General features: G+C 41.5%; 1 protein-coding gene across 5 annotated transcripts in view; it reads left to right on the top strand.

Annotated features, from left to right (window-relative positions):
• Window positions 1–17,791, top strand: part of GSTCD (glutathione S-transferase C-terminal domain containing) — a 157,072-nt gene extending 139,281 nt beyond the window's left edge. For 3 of the 5 annotated variants that reach the window (XM_090036759.1, XM_090036762.1, XM_090036761.1), the window contains exons 9-13: window positions 3,950–4,083; window positions 5,087–5,117; window positions 9,931–10,000; window positions 10,703–11,091; window positions 16,645–17,791. In XM_090036759.1, the coding sequence (XP_089892885.1) occupies window positions 3,950–4,083; window positions 5,087–5,117; window positions 9,931–10,000; window positions 10,703–11,091; window positions 16,645–16,719 (699 nt within the window). In that variant the 3' untranslated portion in view covers window positions 16,720–17,791. The remainder of the gene's footprint in view (window positions 1–3,949; window positions 4,084–5,086; window positions 5,118–9,930; window positions 10,001–10,702; window positions 11,092–16,644) is intronic. The other 2 variants (XM_090036763.1, XM_090036764.1) reach the window with 2 other exon arrangements.
• The last annotated feature ends 308 nt before the right edge of the window (window positions 17,792–18,099 follow it).

Below are 18,099 nucleotides of genomic sequence, written 5' to 3'. Positions count from 1 at the left end.
AAAAGCAGAAAGCATTCCTCAGTTCACAACTGACTAGATGTGGAAGGAGTTTGTTATTTCCAGAGATAAGCCTTAGCTTTAGATAGGACAAGGTGGACTAGTGTTCTGAGAAGGTCTAGTGAATCATCTTTATTTAATGTGTTGTTATTGTGCCTTGCTCATGTGGCCCAGGGTCAAATTGATCACAACATTTAGTGTATTGTTTCTTTGCTAGGAGGTTTAGCTGGGCATATCTCACCTTTTTAATTTCCTGGCATTTCTGGGATTCAGGCATTGGTGTCACCTTGGTCCCTCCTGTTCTCTGCTCAGAACAGTTTTAATCTCCTAAGGACTAAAATAATTTAGGATATATCTACAGTGCAGGCTGTAGTATGGAGTAAAGATGCCCAAGCTAGCTTTAAAGGATTGAGTACTTGAAGCAGTTCTAGCCACAGCAGCACAGAGCTCAGCATGGACTAATTTAGCCACGGGGAAAATAGATTAGCCTACTCTGTGTTCTAGGTGTGCAGGCTGTGCCTAGACTGGCAGCTGTAGTATTGAAGCCCTGCATTACAGACATGTTAAGTATCACATTGTTTTATTTGCTTTCATTTTGAAGTCTACCATTCTCCCTTCCTTTTCCCTTCATCCAGCAATAGCTATGATGCCACTTTCCTATTTGAGAGACCAATATCATATCTGTTTTTGGATCAGCTAGTTGGAAAGTATAAATATATGTTCTGTAATTCTAAGTACAGAGCTATTTTTAGATTAGTATTCCTTGTCTTTCTGACCATTTCTGTGTAATCCTAGAGTATGTTTGCTCTCCTCTGGTGGACCATAGTTGGTCTTTTCTGCTGGAGCATCACAATGTGATTCTTCAGTTCAGTCTTTAAAATGAGTGTCTTTTTACATCTTTTACATTTTCCACATGCTCTATGATTGACTATTTGTATACATAAACCAGGAGTTCTGGTATTGTGTACATTGTTTTAATTAACTTCTGAGTTATCATGTTTAATTGGAAAATGCACTACAACTTGACTGTAGATGGAGATAAGAAAAAAAATGTAAATGCATTAATTTTTCCTTTGCTTTATAAACTTTCCTCACTGCCACTACATCATCACCCCCCGATAACAAAACCATCAGGCAACAGAATTAATAAAACCATGGTTCCTGTACATGCCTTTCTCAAAATGTGATATATCTAATACAGTGCACCAAGGCCCTTGTGGTAACTATCTGAGTGAAACTAAACAGCACTTACACACTAAAATGAACTCTCACAAAAAAAAATATGAAGTACAGAGATGCACATAAACCGTTTGGGGTACATTTCTCACAGAACAATCGCTCCCTCTTTGACCTCCCTATCATGCTAGGGGAAATCTACCTTGAAAAGGCAAACTTGGGAACAAAAAGTCAGAAGCTGACTGGATACCAAGGACTTTACACTTTCCTCTCTCTGTGAAGAAGGGTATGTTTGCCTTATATCTCCGAATCATCAATATTATGGCAGAATATTCCCAAGCTATTTTAGGTTGTGAATCAATACCTAAAGAGTTTTTCGGTTTTCCTTTTCTCTGTGAAATGGTGGTATTATATGATCAGAATTTGAGGATTTTTTTTAAAGCATTACCTCTAATTTGTACTATTTGATTTGTATATGTAAAGCCATGTTGCATGTGGAACCCATTTACAACAGTATTTTGTGCACTTTTTATTTGTGTAAAACAACTCTACTGTGTTGTAACAGTGGGATGGAAATTAAATCTGTAGCAATATGAGACAACTTTCAACCTGCCAGTAGCCAGAAACAGTTGCACACCCAGTTGCACGCCTCTCTCTGTTATCTCAAATCATAAGATAAACTCATTCGTTCACAGGAAAGCAAACATTAGACTAGGAAAGAAGTCTGACTTCTCAAACAGAACGTTGTGTTTAGAAATAAAGATTCTAGCACACAATTTGTAGGCCTTTATAGAGGTGGGAGATTGTCAGTTAAATTTGTTTGGTAGGAATCTTTTTACTTTTTAAGGAATGTACAGAAAATCCCTCCTGAAGGAGGACTTTTTCTTGTATTTAGGTAATCTCATTGGAACCATTCACAGAAATTAGCTACATGGAATTATTCATATGAGTAAAACAACATGTATGCATGAATGTTTTCAGGATCAGGCCCTAAATCATAAATCACTGTTTAGAAACAAAGTGGATTAAGGTTGGATTGTGTAGTTGACAACAACTGAACAAACTGGTGTGGCCGCATTAAGCTGCATTAACATCAGCAGTCTGACTGTATGTAGTCAGCCTTATTGCATTAGCACTGCTGCTCTGGAGGTCTGGGTCCAACATTTGTATCAGAACTTCAGTCAAGAAAATCAGTCTCAAGCAGGGATGGAAGCTTTCAGACAGAGAACATAAAAGTTTTGGGAAGTTATGGCTGTGTTAGAAGGTCCTCGGAAGGGGGAGAAACTTTTTTGCAGCCACTACCTATAGCAGGAATAATTTTCATAATGTCTGCTACATCACTAGATGACACATATAACGGAGCTATGAAAGATTGAACTCATCTTTGGAACAAACTTGGCAACAAAAGCTATAAACAAGCAAAACATATTGCTTTTTGTTTAAAATAGTTTTGTTCTACGTCTGAATAAGAGATTTATCTTGTACAAGCCAGCTCCTTAGTTCTCTGCTTGCTACAATGCGGAGTTAATATATTTTGTAGATGATTCTCCATCTTTTCCCCTAGGCATTATTAGGGTATCACAGATTCCACAGCTCTGCAAGTTTGAAGTGGAAAAGACTAATAGCTCTCAAATGGAGCCCCCTGCTAAAAAATATTATTTTAATAATTACCTGAGTGCTTAAGAAAAATGGGCATTGTCTGTATTATGGAGCAGCTTCCATCCAAGAGTGACCGTCTCTAGCCATCAGATTTCTTATGTAGTTCAGCTTTAGGAGGATTATGCAGATTGCATCCCTTAAAATGAATCACAATGTTCTCTGTGTGCCTGCCCCATCCCTCAGCCTTATGGGTGGGTGAGGAGTAGGGGAAACAATGGCTTTACCTCCTATGATTCCTTTTGCATTCAGATAAAACTCTAAAGGAACTGACCTTGCAACTGTGACTGGCCCTTGCATGGGATATTATGGGGGGAGTCATCTGGTGTCTTTCCACACTCGCAGGCTGGCCTGCCATAAAAAATGACACTTTAAATACATTTCAGGGTAGGAAAATCCATCACTTAAAAAAAGAAGGAGGTGGACAAAAGGATGGCAAAACAGATGGACAAAAACCTTTAACTGGTTTATTGTCTTGGATAAACAAGTGCCTGTTTACCATAACCTTCTGCTAAAATGGTGCCGTCTCTTAAACTTTCTTTAATTAAATCGATTTATCACTTTGTCATGGCTTTGTAGAAGCCAAATGATCAAACATATATTACAATTTACCTTTGAGGAGAAGTGATACTAAATAAGAACTGAAAGTATATTTATTACCTAATGTTGTTTTTATGTGGTTTTTTTAATTAAGAAATTCAGCTTTGAAATACCTCTATAGATATCTATACACTTCTTTATTGTTCTAACCCTCATGACCGTGTGTATTTGAAAAATTGTTTTATGGTTTTCTATTTTCACTTGAATTGATGTCATATTATGTCATGTGTCCCTGCCATTAAATGCAGTCCAACATCTGTAGTTTTTTTCAGTGACATAGGCAGGTCACAAGATTCTCTTGCCATTAAAATGTAAAATAGAAATATTGAAGAACTATGAGGCACAACAGTTGAATAGGTGGAAACACTCTGGGAATCTTGCTTCATCTAGTAACCTGCATTGCAGTGAGGAGGAAACTTTTTAGATCATTCTGTCAGCCAAAAATCTGCTAAGAAATTAAACTGTAAGTGAACATAACACTACAGTTAAAGTTTCTTGTTTTTTTTCCCCTTAATTTTAGGTTGCTCTGCATGCTTGTGGAGTGGCAACAGATATGGTGATTGAGCACTGCATCAAGGTTCATGCAGCCTTTGTTATCTGTCCTTGTTGTTACGGTTTCATTCAGAACACAGCCAAGTTTACATTTCCACGAAGGTAAATGATTCAGAGGCTGCAAAGATTAAGTTTAAAGTTCCACTTTAAAAGGGGGAGGGGAGAGAAAAACCCTAAAATATACAAATGGACAGTTAATGTCAAACTTTTCCCTGTTAAGCTGCTGTCAGCGCTGAAAAAATTCTAAGTTTAACTGTCCAGGAAAAAACAGGTTCACGTTATTGGAACCACAAAAATTCCTTACTCACAGTCCTACACTGCTGCCTATTCTCCATGCATCCATAGCTTAACAAAACAGGGATGTATTATTAATCCCTGGTTTTGGGCTGGAGGCAGTTCTTTATGCCATCACATATACAAATGTTATTTAGATGCAATGCTAGAAAATCTACCATACGGACTTCCAACCCTGAGATCTTGGCATTATGGAACTCTTCTGAAAAGTACTGCCTTTCCATTTGTTCAGATTGATTAGCTTGTGCTTATGACAGCACTTCATGCCGTTGTCATTCTAAATCCTGGGTAGTTATTTTTTTTATTTGCTTTGGTCTTCCAAAGAACAAGGAAAATATTTTTAAAAGCAGGATAATAGGATTTAAAAGCTGCAAAAATGTACAGAGGGATGTAGTAATAAATATAGTATTTAAAACTAACAGTAAATTAAATAAAGAATTATTTAATGTCATCTTTGTGACAACTGACAAGTCCTGGTATGACAGACACAAAAGGCATTTGTATATGTAGATATATGAGCATATCTGTATGTAGCATAGGGTATTTAGATGAATATATGACTAAAATCAATTATACTTTGCATTTATAATGTTTTACGGATAGATCTTCTATAAATATGATAAATAAAATGGCACGTAGCCTATCTTTTCTACTTAAGTGAACCAAAACTGGCTTCAGTTCTGCTTTTGAACACTGCTTCTTACAGATGATATATTTTGTTTAAAAATCAATCAGGTGCTTAAAGACTCCTGCTATTTTCAATCTTTGTGATTTCAGCTATTGATTGAATCAGTCTCTTTTTCTGTTTCAGTCATCAGTTCAAGGAAGTTCTATCCTATAAGGTATGTAAAAGATGTTTGCCGTGCTATAGGTTTTTCTGTATTGTGCCTTTTTTTTGTGATTTGTTGTGAAATAAATAATCTGTCCTTTTAATGACAAGGGTGAACACATGGTATAGTAATGATGTTTAGCAGATCTCATGTCCTGACATTCCTTTGCTTTTGTAAAGGCTTTTCCCAGTAAAATAAAATGATTTCTCCAGAAAACAACTGTATGTACAGATAAAGTACAAATGACATGGTTCTAAAGTACATGTTTTAACAAGTATCAGTTAAAATGTTGCAGATGCCAGTCATTTTTAAGGCTTAGTAGAAATATTTAATGTTCTTAAGTATATAGCCCTTAAGTGTAAATGCATAGGAACATTTTGAAGAACGCATGTTTCTAGGAACCTCATTTTCCTTTGGCTTGTTTTATTCCCACAAGCTTCAACTTGCTGTTGTGCTTGGAGATTGGGATTGGAATCCCAGACTTCACACATGCCAGCAAGTTAAAAGGGTGCCGCCAGAAGCACAGTATCGGGAAGCAGTCCCCAGCGCCAGGCTCCCTGCACCAGCTGAAGTACAATTGGATTCTGTCCTTGATCCCAAAAATCTCACTTCCTGCCATGCATATGTGGCATGACAGGATGCATCATTGTTGGGATCCAGGATCACATCCCATTGCGCCATTAAATTGATGTCTGCCAGTGCCCAGACAGTCCTAAGCAAGAGGGAATACGAAGAAGACTCTCTAGGAAATGGGGAAGCACAGTCAAAAAGTCAAGAAATTACCATAAGAGCACAGGTTCTGAAGACTGCGTTGAATTAAACTGTAGAAGAAAGGCATAAGTATAGCAGAAGTTTTCAGTGCCCAGGGATCCATCCAAGATCAACTACTGGGCATGGGCCCCTGCTCCCTCCTAGATACACCCCTATGGCTGTGCAACTTGGGGCTTCCCTCACCATGGTAAAGACTCAGGGAGGGGACTGTACTGGCACCCGTTCTAAGTCAGCCGCTGGGGCTAACGCCTTATTCAGCCTACTGAGGAGAGGAGTAAACTCTTATATACCCAGTGGATTTTCCTTCATTTGGACTTCAGTCATTTTATACAGGGAGTGATTAGCAACCCATAGTGCAGTGAAAGCTTAGTTTTCCTTTCTGCACGTCTGGTTTATGTACCCCTTACTAATTGGTATGGGAAGAAATTTTATTGCTGAGGTTGAAAATGTTAAAAGCAGCCTGTGGTAGTTAGATCTGTATCTTCCATTAATTCATGTTCTGTAAACCACTTTGAAAAATTTCAGCCAGGCTTTTGGGCCTTTTTGTTTTTTAACTTCCACAATACCATAATTCAGGTCTGTGCTCAGGAAGTTTGTTCCCTAACTTGATATTGAAGCTAGCTTTGTTGACAATATGAAGAGAGAAATGGAAGAAAAAGGTGGCAGAGTTGAAACAGAAGGTGGACATACAGTTTTTATACAGTGTTGTTTATTTTTTTTCTTCTTTTTTTATCTGTTTGTCTCATTGCCACCACAGATTTTTTTTTTTGCGGGGGGGCAGAATCTCCATGTTATTAATCATTTGTAGGGCCTAGGAACTCAACCAAGGTACTGATAATAAATGCTCCTGTTATTAATTGTAAATGACCAAGTGCCTTAAATGGCTTTGCTTATGTAGTTAGCTATGTACATTTTTCTGTATCATATTACTATACTGTCTTAGGTTATTGGCTAGTGGCCAAAGTTGCAATGTGGTCACCAGACATTAGCTGTGTTGCTCAGTTCTTTTTCAAATACATTTTTCTTATCTTCCTTTTAGTGAGATTTATGGAGCTGTCAAGGAGTATGACAATTCCCATACAATAACTAAACCTTATACTTAACAAGGCCTGTTGGGATATAGACTCTCTGTACATGGAATCCACTCACTGTTATTTATCTAGGCCTATCTGTTATAATTTTAACTTTTCTGATGGGAACTTTTGGACTTATCTCGTTAAAGTTGTAAAGATGAGGGTTATGATAGATGTAGACATGAACCGTACCACCCTCAGAGCCTCCATTTGTTATCTTCTTCCCTACGGGACAATTTGAAGGTAGAACCAAATCACTTCAGATATGTGGCTTTGATGACTTAATAGAATTTGAGTCCATTCTAGAGATGAAGTTAAATGATTAACCACACAGTTAAAATAGATAGTTAAAATTGTGTCTTGATTGTCTGAGTAATGTAACCCTTTTCTTTTAGCAGGGTACATGACCATTCGCTATTGTTGTGAAAGGAAAATTATGTAGCCATCAGTTAGATACAAACTTAACTTTCAGGTTGTCTTTGTAGAAAGATGAGATATTTTTATGAATTTGTGATCTAGTCAACATTTTCAGGTTAGTTGAATAAGGTTGTTTGGTTTGATTCAGTTCTGGCATAACATGCTGCAGAACCTGTGGGGTGCAGATAGTCCCCAGCCAGGTGGAGAGCTTGGAGGGAATTGGAGAGCTCTCTGTATTCTAATTCTGCATGTCAGAGAACTGAGCTAGGTCTCTTCCGTGGAGGATTTAAAGTATGCATACCCCTAGATCCTAGAAGGATTTGCTGCTTGACATGTCGGCAGGGTTTTAATTACACTTTTACTCTTCGGGTGATCTGTAAGAAAAATTGTCCAGGGTCAAGGCAGTACATGTGGGTCCCTGCCAGTACCACAGGGCTGGGGCTAGCGGTGATGGCAGCTGCAAGGAGCCATGGCCACCTAGGCTGCTTAGAAAGGCATGGGATGGCCTGGGGGCTGTGTGCGATGGCATGTGCTCCGTTCTGATGCGGGGGACGGGTGGGAGACGGGTGCTGACTGGCCGTAGCAGCTCCCCAGAACTGCCTATGTGGGCCGTGGGCAAAAATAATTGGCCACCCCTGACCTAAGTGAAGGAGCAATCCAATCCAAGATCCTCCCCACCCAGCTATGATTTTCATATCTTACAGGAGGGGCTCTCATCTCTTATTGGGGTTCAGCCCCCATAAGCTCCCCTGTAATTCGAACTCTTCATGTAGAGTCATCCTTCATATGCTCACCGTAAAATGACAATAGCTTCCCATTTTGGAGTTGTTTTTACCTACTCTTGTTTCTCTAACTTTAAAGTTTCTTCCAGTACCTTGCCACTGCCCCTGCTGTTCCTATAGCAGGGCCAGGCAATTATTTCAGGTGGAGGGGCGCTTACTGAGTTTCAGCAAGCCATTGAGGGCAGCATGGCCGGCAGCCGGGGCAGATATATATTAATTTTCTACATTTTTTAGGGGCCCCTTGGGCCAGATAAAATGTCCTGGCGAACCACATCTGGCCCGTGGGCCGCATTTTGCCCACCCCTGTCCTATAGGCTTTCCTTCCACCTTTTCCCATTTACCATAGTTAGGTATTATATTTTTGGTCCTCTGGTGCTAGAAAAAATGCACAGTCAAATTTAAATATCATTAAAGCATTCTGGCCTAACCATATTATAACATATGGTGGGTTTAGATAGAACAAAATCATTGTTATGGCTGTGTTGTGGAGCTGTGAGCTGTTATCAGTATAGATCAACTGAATTAAGGAAGCAAATATCCATTCTTGGGGCACAAAAATAAAGTAATCTTTACCTTGCCATCATCTTTGAACTTTGAATAACAAGAATAGTCTCTTTTGATTAAAAGTTTACATATTTAAGCATTTTTCCATGGTTAGGACAAATTGCTTGAGTACCCTGTATAGGGTAAAGGAAGCTCTCATATTTGTTTGATGTGATTATGTTTCTTTCTTATTTTTTGATGTTTATGCTGCCCCCATAAGAAGTCAGGTTTAACTGACTTCACCTAATCAAAGAATCAAAACATATTTTACCTTGGATTCCTTTTAAGAGTTCAAGCTCTTTCTGATACCCAATAGAAAACTTACTAGTGTTCTCACATCCTTTCTACATCCAAGTTGGACAGTTTTGGAATAGTTCTGATTGCTCTGTTCTGGCACTTGAGAGTGCATCTATCTCACCTAGTACAACTGTCAATGAAACTTTTATTTCAGTTGCCACTTCACATTCATTTTCCCCCTTCCTCTGCTTCAGATATAGTCAGCTCTCTCATGTGTACCTTTGACTTCTCAAAGCCTGGAGATTGCCAGCATAATCCATTGTGGATCCCTGGCAAGCTTCTTTATGCCTTTTGTTTGCAGAATGGCTGATTGAAGTTGATTTAGTGCTATTGAGTACAGAAAGTTCCCCCTAAAAATCCATATAGCTGGGCTCCACTTTCAGACTGACCTTTGAACAATTTGGCTCAGATTTGAGAAGAGGAAAATGTCCTGTAACTAACAAGTTCAATGCTGATTTCTTTCCCTGCTCCTAATGGTTCCTCAGGGGAGACATGAGGTATTTCATAGTGTCTCAAGCTCCAGTTTGACCATCCAGGAATGGGGAGTGGCCCTCCAAAACTGACCCTGCGTACTGGAGGGCTTTGCTACTCACTGGTAGATGAGAGGAAGTTCAGAGAGTCTGAACCGTGTTATCCAAGAGCAGTGCCAAGTGAGGGGCTGTATCCTGTTCTATTGATGATTGTAAATATCTGAAATTCCTTTGTTCCAAAGGAAACATCCTTCTTCCTCCCCCAAAAACTTTATGCAAGTGGAAGTGTGGAAGTGGCTATAAGAACTTTATTAGCACAATACACAAAGAAAAAATTAATTTTCTCAAGGAAATATTGGTATTAATCTCTGAAACTAGTGAATATTTGAATTGTTTCTTGGATTCGGTAGCTAAATGACTGTTTGAAAGATTGTAATGAAATAGGACCGTGTTTCTGTACATTTTCTTCTAGGAGCACATGATTCTCTGCAGATTTGCGGATCAGACGGCTGTCCAGCTTCCACCCGAACGCAAGATAATAGGTATGTATTGCCATTAAGCAGCTGTTTTACAGATTACAAGCACTGTACTTGGTGATGTGCTTAGCTGACTACATACGAGAAGAAGTGGTACCTGTATCAATGGGGGGTTACCGGCATCAATATGCAGTTTGTAAGGGTTGGGGTTGTACCACGTGCCGTGGGACCCCGAACCCCGGATGTCCCCTGGAGAGGAGGGGTACTCAGTGGACCGTCCCGCTTCGCCGCTCTCGCCTGCCACGACTTGATGGAAAATATGGGGTTCACCCGTGCCGGGAAGCTGGCGGTCCACGTGGGGTACGGTACCTCCAAAGTCCAGGGGTCCTGAGGGCTCCTCCTCCCCTACACCCTCGCCCGGTCCTCCGGGTTGAGCCTCCGTGAGGGGCTCCTTCGGTAGAGTCCCAGTCCGGTGGGAAAGGGGGGGGCCTTCCCCAGCCGGACCCTCACCGGTGTTCCCGCGGCACCTAGTCCCCCCTGGTGCCGCTGGCTCCTAAGGTCTGGGGTTATCCCAACCCCCGTACGTATGTCTCCCGCCAAGCGGGGTTTCCACGGCCGGCCTTCCCCGCCCACGGGTCGTCCTGCGCGACCACGTGTCCCGAAGTCTCTGCAGAAGGGTTCCCCCGTCGGTGGCCCCCTTCCCGGTGGCCCCCGGGGTCTGCGTTACCTTCCGGTCCTCGCGGCCTCCGGCCGTCGCTGTCTCCGCAGTTTCCTGCGCCACTGGTCCCTCTAGGGTCGTGTGGGGCTTCGCCGCCCTCCGGGACGCCGCCGCTGCCTCTTGTCGCGCGGCTCCCGGCTCCATCTCCGCCGGTTGCTCTGCGGTCGGCCTCTGCTGCGGGGCTCCCGGCTCCGCCTCTGCCGGCTGCTCCGCTGCCGGCCCCCGCCGCGATGCTCCCGGCTCCGCCGGTATCGGCCGCGCCGCCACCGGCCCCCGCTGCGAGGCTCCCGGCTCCGCCGCTCCCCGACTCACCGTCCGCGGGTCCGCGGCTCCTGGCTCCGCTGCCGCCGGCTCCCGCCGCGTGTCTCCCGGCCTCACCGCACGTGGCTCCGCCGCTCCTGGAGTGGGCTCCGGGTGGAGCCTCCCTTCTTCTCTGCGGGTAAGCGTCTCCTTTTTATCTTCCCGCGCCGGTCCCGCGCCGGCGCGGTTCAGGTTCCGGCACACATTAAGTTCCCCGCCGGGTTTCCGGGTCCTGGCCCGGAAACGGGGCGGATCTCCGGGGTTCTTTCCTCGGGCCGGGCCCCGCGGGGTCCTGGCCCCCTCACACAGTTCAACCGAGTTTTTTAGTTTACTTGAAATTTGTGGTTCTGTTTTCCATTTTGTTTTTTTCACTATGGTTTATAATAGCAGTAACTTCCTTCAGGTGGGATGTTTACCTGCCACTACTGACCAGCAGGATTAAGGTATATTCTTCCTCATTTCTTTCAGTGGTTCATTGAATGTTAAAAAACGATGTTTTGGCAAAGTTGGCTTAATTAACACACATCTTGATTAATGAAAAAAATTAAATTATCTAAAAAGTGAAAAAATGAAAAGGTGCATTAAAAGAAGATTTACTTTACCAGTGCTTATAAAGAAGGGTTCCTGTTAGGTATGAGTTTGAACCAAGATCCCAGATTGAAATGCCCCAAAGGGTAGATATTTATGGTATGAAACCTAAAACCTCAATCTACAGTTTACAGCTTGAGTCCTTTTCCGGTTTTAGGAAGGTGACGAATGACAAATGTTCCTAGATGAGCAAAGAACTAGGTTAACTGTAGAAAATGGTGGAAGTTGCGAGTTACTGAAATTAAGAGCTGAAGAGAAATGACTATAGGAAGTACAAAAAAAAAATCAGGAATAAGACGTGTTGAGTGTCAGGAATGTCTGAAAAGAGCATGCAATGAGGCAGTAAAAATAAGGGTCATGGAGGGGATTTGATTATACAGTGGGGCAATAACAGGCATCGTCTCATGTAAGCAAAATAAAAGAATGTAAGAGAGAACTGTAATTTTCTTTGCCTGCCAACATCTTCAGGGTGTCTTCAAATTCTACAAAAGTCAAAACCACTGTCAACAAGTTTGAAAAAGAGACACAAATCATTCATTTTGTCCCAGCTTCCAGCCTGCTTTGGCTTTTAGAAAGGCAGAATGTATTATTGTATTGGATGTTCTAAAAGAAATTGGGAGGGTAAAAGCTAAAAAAAGGGCTGGGATAAATTTAGGCCAGAATAGGGCTAGCACTATGAGAGTGCAGGTAGACCCTTTGGTCTCAAAAACACTCATTATGAAGCATATTCAACCAGTAGAAGCAGCTAATCTAAATGGATTAAAAATGTAGCATGTGCAGGAATTTCTTTTAGCTAACAGCGTTAAAAGAAATACTGCAGATACTGAGATAACTTTATCTCTTTTTAAGTAAAATTGGCAATTATTTTGCTAGTGCTGCCATATTTGGAAGGAAAGAAAAATCTTGTCAGTGTTAATATCTACTGGGAAGACTCCAGCTGGTGGGAAGAGTGTCTTTTGTATTGCTTGTTAGGCAGTCTTGGGAAATGGGAAGGAACTGATAGCTAGGAAGAGTTGAAGTGGAAAAGTCTTTCTGACTTTTGTTATCTGTGTATTTCAGAAAATCTAAATCAGTAGTGCTCAACCTCCAGCCTATGGCCTGAATCTAGCACATGGTGCCATGTCATCTGACACACAAGGCTCCCCACAAGTGTGGAAATTAGGTGACAAGGAGTGGTGGTCACATTCATTGCCATGGCTTAGATGTGGAAGGCCAGAGCCACAGCAATTAATGTTGCCACTGCTCCCTAGTCACCAGATTTCCAGAGCTGTAGGAACCCTGTAGGCCTGATAACACGGCCCAGTGTGCCAGATCACCCTGGTGTGTGGAATCGCTCTGCAGCCAGATCCAGCATGCAGGGCTGGGCCAACTTGCTACATTACTGTTGTGGACTGACTCCATGCTGAATTTGGTCCACCAACCTCTCATGCACCACTCATGCAGCCTGTGGGGCCTGAAGGCTGAACATCACTGATCGTAACCGTTTGTATGTTCTTGTAGGAAGTGCATGGGTTTTTTCTTCCTAAATTTCTGTTAAGCATACTTAGTCTTGAGAAGAAAAAATATACTCCTTTGTATGCCTATTTCTAAAAGAACATTATTTCCCATTTGTGTTCCATTTAGAGTACCCTACATCACCTATTTCACCACTGAAACTGGTTTTACAGGGGCTTTGGCTGGTGTGGGTTAAGTTTTGTTTTCCCTGAGTAGAGTAAAGGTCACACCAGTTTAATGTGACAGTCATATTCTTTCACAGGTATTCAGAGGCCACATAAATTGCATGGTAGATTTTCATTTAAAAGAAGTTTTAAATGAATAAAAGATCTTTTTTTAAAATATATTTCTCTTTATTTGTAGATAGTAAGAACATCAATTATTTTCCCCGTCTTTAGAAATCTTAAGAGTGTGTATGTGTAAGTGTGTGTGTGTGTGTGTATATAAACATATTTATATACACACACACAATATACATATATCTATATACATATATGCGTGTATTATATATACTTAGCAATTCACGTTGTGGGTGTTACAGTTTCACTAAGGTTTATTGCCTGTATAACACGGGTGCCAATTTCACCGTTTACCCCCAGCCAGGTCCAGAGCACAGGGCTGCTTGCAGGTCAGATCTGGATCAGGGTATGAAGAAACTGCAGAAGCAGCTCCAGCTCTGACGCAGAATTGTAGCTCAGACCTGGAGCATGCAAGAGTGATGGCAGCTCCAGGTCCAGCTTCAGCATGAGGCGTGCAGTGGGATCCAGTGGTTGGGGAGGTAGGGCCACAACAGCGTGGATGGGCAAAGCTGCCAGTCAGCATGTCCCCTAGGGCTACTCCCCCTCCCCTGCCACACTGGTAGTCCAGTGGGTTGTGTAGAGGGGTTCCGTGGGCTGGATCTGGCCTGTGAGTTGTATGTTTTACATCCTTTATCAAATTGCCCATGCAAATATTTAAATACAGTGTAAAGGTTTTGGCTAGTATTGCCGACCCTGTTTATCTATATTGTATCAATTACTCTAGTGTTGGTGAATTAAAAAAATGCTTATTTCACCCAGTACTCAGTGGACAGTAATTCCTCATAAAATGAATGATGACTTGTTTTCCTGCAAACCTCCATTCTCTTCCTCTCCCACCTTTTCCACAGCACAATTTGGGATTTGTGTTGGACCTTATACAGTTGCAACATCCATCCACAATCAGTAATGTCACCAATATCCCTCCAACTATCCATCCAGTATGTACTCTCATATCTAAGACAGATTCCTTTGAGACCCCCAGGCTAATTGGGTCTATATTGTGAATAAGGTCCATACTGTAACATTTCCAACTGGCACCTCTTGGGTGAACAGGAAACATTTGTAATGCTGCGGTGAAATGGTGTGTGTCCATTCACAGAAATTTGTCCAGTCTGCCATAAAAGGAAATTGTCATTCTAATAGCAAATACAAGGTTCAGTGCTGTGCAGTGCAACTCTACTGAGATCAGTCTTGATAAGATGTATAAACTGCCTGCAAAGCAGACCAAACTGCTGAAGTGGAATCCATAACTGAGATGGCAGGAGGGAAGGGTTTGTATTAGGCAAGCAAATATGCCTGCCCTGATTGCACATCCCTAATTTTTTTCCTGCCAATCGCAATTAAGCACTCAATCACTGCTTCTGCCACGTTCAAAGCCACCAGTCACCCAGGGGCAAACTCCAGCCCTGTAACTATCTCAGTGGAGGTAATATATTTTCATTTGTAACTAAGGAACATGCATTTTAGTTCTACAAAAGAAAATGGTTTGGAGATCCACTTTTTATGAAAAGACAAAGTAGACTGAAGTCACTTCAGCTTAATATTGAAAAAGAAATAAACACCACCTTGTGATACACAGCCATCTGTGCACCAGCTTTAGTTAAATGGGTTGTAGAATCCTAACCATCAGATATGAAATGCATTTGATAGCATATCAAGAGGGAGTTGAGCAATAGGAATGTGAAAATGAGTGGCTATCTCAGCCTTGTTTCTTGTTCAGGACTTAGGACTGTATAATTATCAATCTCATAAATACTTTTCAGGATATTGCTGAAATTTTCTTCTAATGGTTGTGAAATGGCTGATAGTTCTATCTTTTCCAGGAACAGTCCTTCAGATAGTTTGACGAAACATAGGAGCCAAATATATTAAATAATATTCACCTGGAATCAGCTAAAATAAATAAATGAAGAAGCAGAAAATAAACACAGGATTTTCCTTCTAAAGTCATTCAGATTGATTCCCATATGTATTTTTAAAATGAGGTTTATGCTTCCATTTTAGAAGGAATTAGACTGTAGTTTTGGATCTCGCTTATAAACACTCACATGCTTGTTCCCTGATCATTTGCTTAGGATAAACTCTGTTTGATGTTTATTTTCATATTGATTGTGGAAATGGGATAATATTTATGTAAGATCCCCAGGTTTAAGATGAACCATGAGGGAGATGAGGACAGTGAGAAGGAAAACCTCCTAGAGTTGAAGGGAGGTGAGACTAGTTTGAGATCTCCTAAAAAGGTGAGATTTCCTTTTTAATATTGTGCAACAGTGACAGATTTTAATATTGTGCAACAGTGATACTTTTTGCACAGTTGCCCCCTAAAAGCACTCTGTAGCCATGCCCTGACAGAGGCACACGGCTGCAGCACACTTTAAAAGTGCCCGATTGCATGACAGATTGCATCAAACCCATCATTTAATGAGGGTTCAGATGAAGGTGCTCCAAAGTGGAGCTCCTTCATTAACTTCTGTTTGTCCCTGGGCATGTCCAGGGGGTTGCCATTAGCCCAGCCTACCCCCCGTGCTGTCTTCAGGATGGAAGAGGGGAGAAGGGAGGGGAGGGAGGTCCGGTCTGGAGGTTGCTTAACCTGCACTTGATGGGGTGGTGATAGGTGGATTGGAGCCCCCCCACCAAGGTGCTCCAATCCACCTGGCTCCTGCCCCCTCCCCCAAGCACAAGCTGGGCAAACTCCAGACTGGAGCTCCCTCCCCTGCCTTCTTCCCTCTCCCATCCTGAAGAAAGCACCAGAGCTGGGAGGGGGGAGGGTGAAGCTGGAGGAGAGAGGCTGCAGACATGCAGCCTCTCTCCTGTGGATCAGCTTCGAAGTGGAGCTCAATGGTTGGTGGGAGGTTCACTGTACAGTGGAGAGCTGCACTGTCAATGCCTTTTCAGACAGCATGGTGCCAATCTGTCTCCACTACCTGGGCTCCTTTTCCCCACCTTGTGTGTCCCACATCTCTCAACTTAGAAAATATCAGAGAGCAGGTTGCGTACATTATGTTTCTCCATCTGTAAAGGCTGATAATAATTCTTCTCAACTTCTTTGCTGTGTGAGGTACACAGACATGGACAACAGCTGCCAAAGAATAGTTATCATTTCATAATTAACTTAGAAAATAAACAAAAGGGGAAAAGCAGATTTGATGATGCCATACTTGAGGAGTAACTTGCTTCTAAATTAATTGCCACACTTTCTGACCACCTGAATGACTGAACGATGACAAAGTGCACATTTCTTTGTATGTCAGATATTTCTACAAATAGTTCCAGAAGCCATTTCATCCCCTGCTTTTGCTCTTATGTTCTAGGAAAACAGTGTATGGGGCTGGTGGACCTGGATCGGGCATGGGCTGCAGAAGCATACAACTATTCTGTCCAAGTGATATCCATGGAGCCAGAGAGTTGCTCACCAAAGAACAACATGGTAGTTGGTATCCCTGTTTAGAGTAAGGGACTTATATTTAATTTTAACTTAAGCATCAGTCCTCATGATCAAAGCCTGATGACATCTACAGAATTGAAACCATAGCTAGGAACCAGACATCAAACATCTTGAACCCATTGTCTTGGGAAAAGGAAGCAGGAAAAAGTTTGGAAAGTCAGCTGCCTGCAGAGCATCACAAATCTTCCTTGTAACTATTGTTTTTAGAGCATCCCCTGACTTCCCACCCAGCTCCAGAGTAACATCCATCAGCAAAGGTTCAACAGAGTTTGGTTTTATTACTGAAAGGATGATTTCCTTTTTAATATTGGCCTCCCTACTGGTCCTACATTTGAAATTGCATCTCAGGAAAAAATACACATTCACAGGCTATGCATGCTTCTGGCACTAACATAGACCTTCAGATGGGCAGTAAAAGTTACTGACTGCATGGTAGTCTAATATTAAAATATCTAGTCACATTTACAGCATGACAGGGTAGACTGTGTACAGTAGACTGCACACTTTGTATGGGTTGATTTTTGCTGTAAATTTTCCACCCTGTTGTAACTGTACTGTTTTTCATAAAGATATTTGAAGTACTGCTCACCAAAGATACATTTTTAATCTCAATATTTTTTTTAACATTTAACATTTTTTTGGACATAGAACATGAGGATTTTGAGCTCAGGAGTATGAAAGACCAGACAGTGGGAGAGGAGGTTGATACTATACGGACTTCCTAGTACTTCATTGCCATTTCTACCAACCAGGATGTGTTCTCTTTAGCTTGGTAGACTCATTGACAATGCTAGCTAATGTTTTTCCATTATTGAAACTAATAAATACGTTTGGAGATGCTGATTTTTTACTTCCATTATCCTTGGTTTATTTTTTGTCTTTATTTACAGTTTGTACAAAGTTACAGCAAGAGAACCATGTGACAATATCATCCATGCATATGCCACATTAAAAGAAAAATAAATCTGTTGTGTTCCAACTGACAGACTCTTTCCCCCATCCTTATTTAAATTTAAAATCATTCCCTGACACTAAATCAAATCAAAATAGCGTGTCATGGATTTGTTTTGCAGTTTTTCTGGTTTGGTGCATTTGTGAATGTTTTTCTTTGTTAGTTTAATATATAACTAAGATTTGGTCCAGATCAACAGCTCTTCAGTGAGTGTTGTGTATGCATCTACAAGACAAAAAAGAGTGTGGGAAAATGAAAAGGCATCTTCTGAAATAATCTACACCTTGTGAAGGTCACATATACAAAGAAACTGTGATGGAGGCTATACATAATGGCCAGTAACAATAGTGAAGAAAAACAAACAGCGCT

Source organism: Crocodylus siamensis, chromosome 2 (genome assembly GCF_052110815.1).
Source record: "Crocodylus siamensis isolate JL-2025a chromosome 2, ASM5211081v1, whole genome shotgun sequence".
Classification (NCBI taxonomy): domain Eukaryota; kingdom Metazoa; phylum Chordata; order Crocodylia; family Crocodylidae; genus Crocodylus; species Crocodylus siamensis.
Note: the sequence above shows the minus strand (reverse complement) of the source record. Positions and strands in the feature narration are given on the sequence as shown.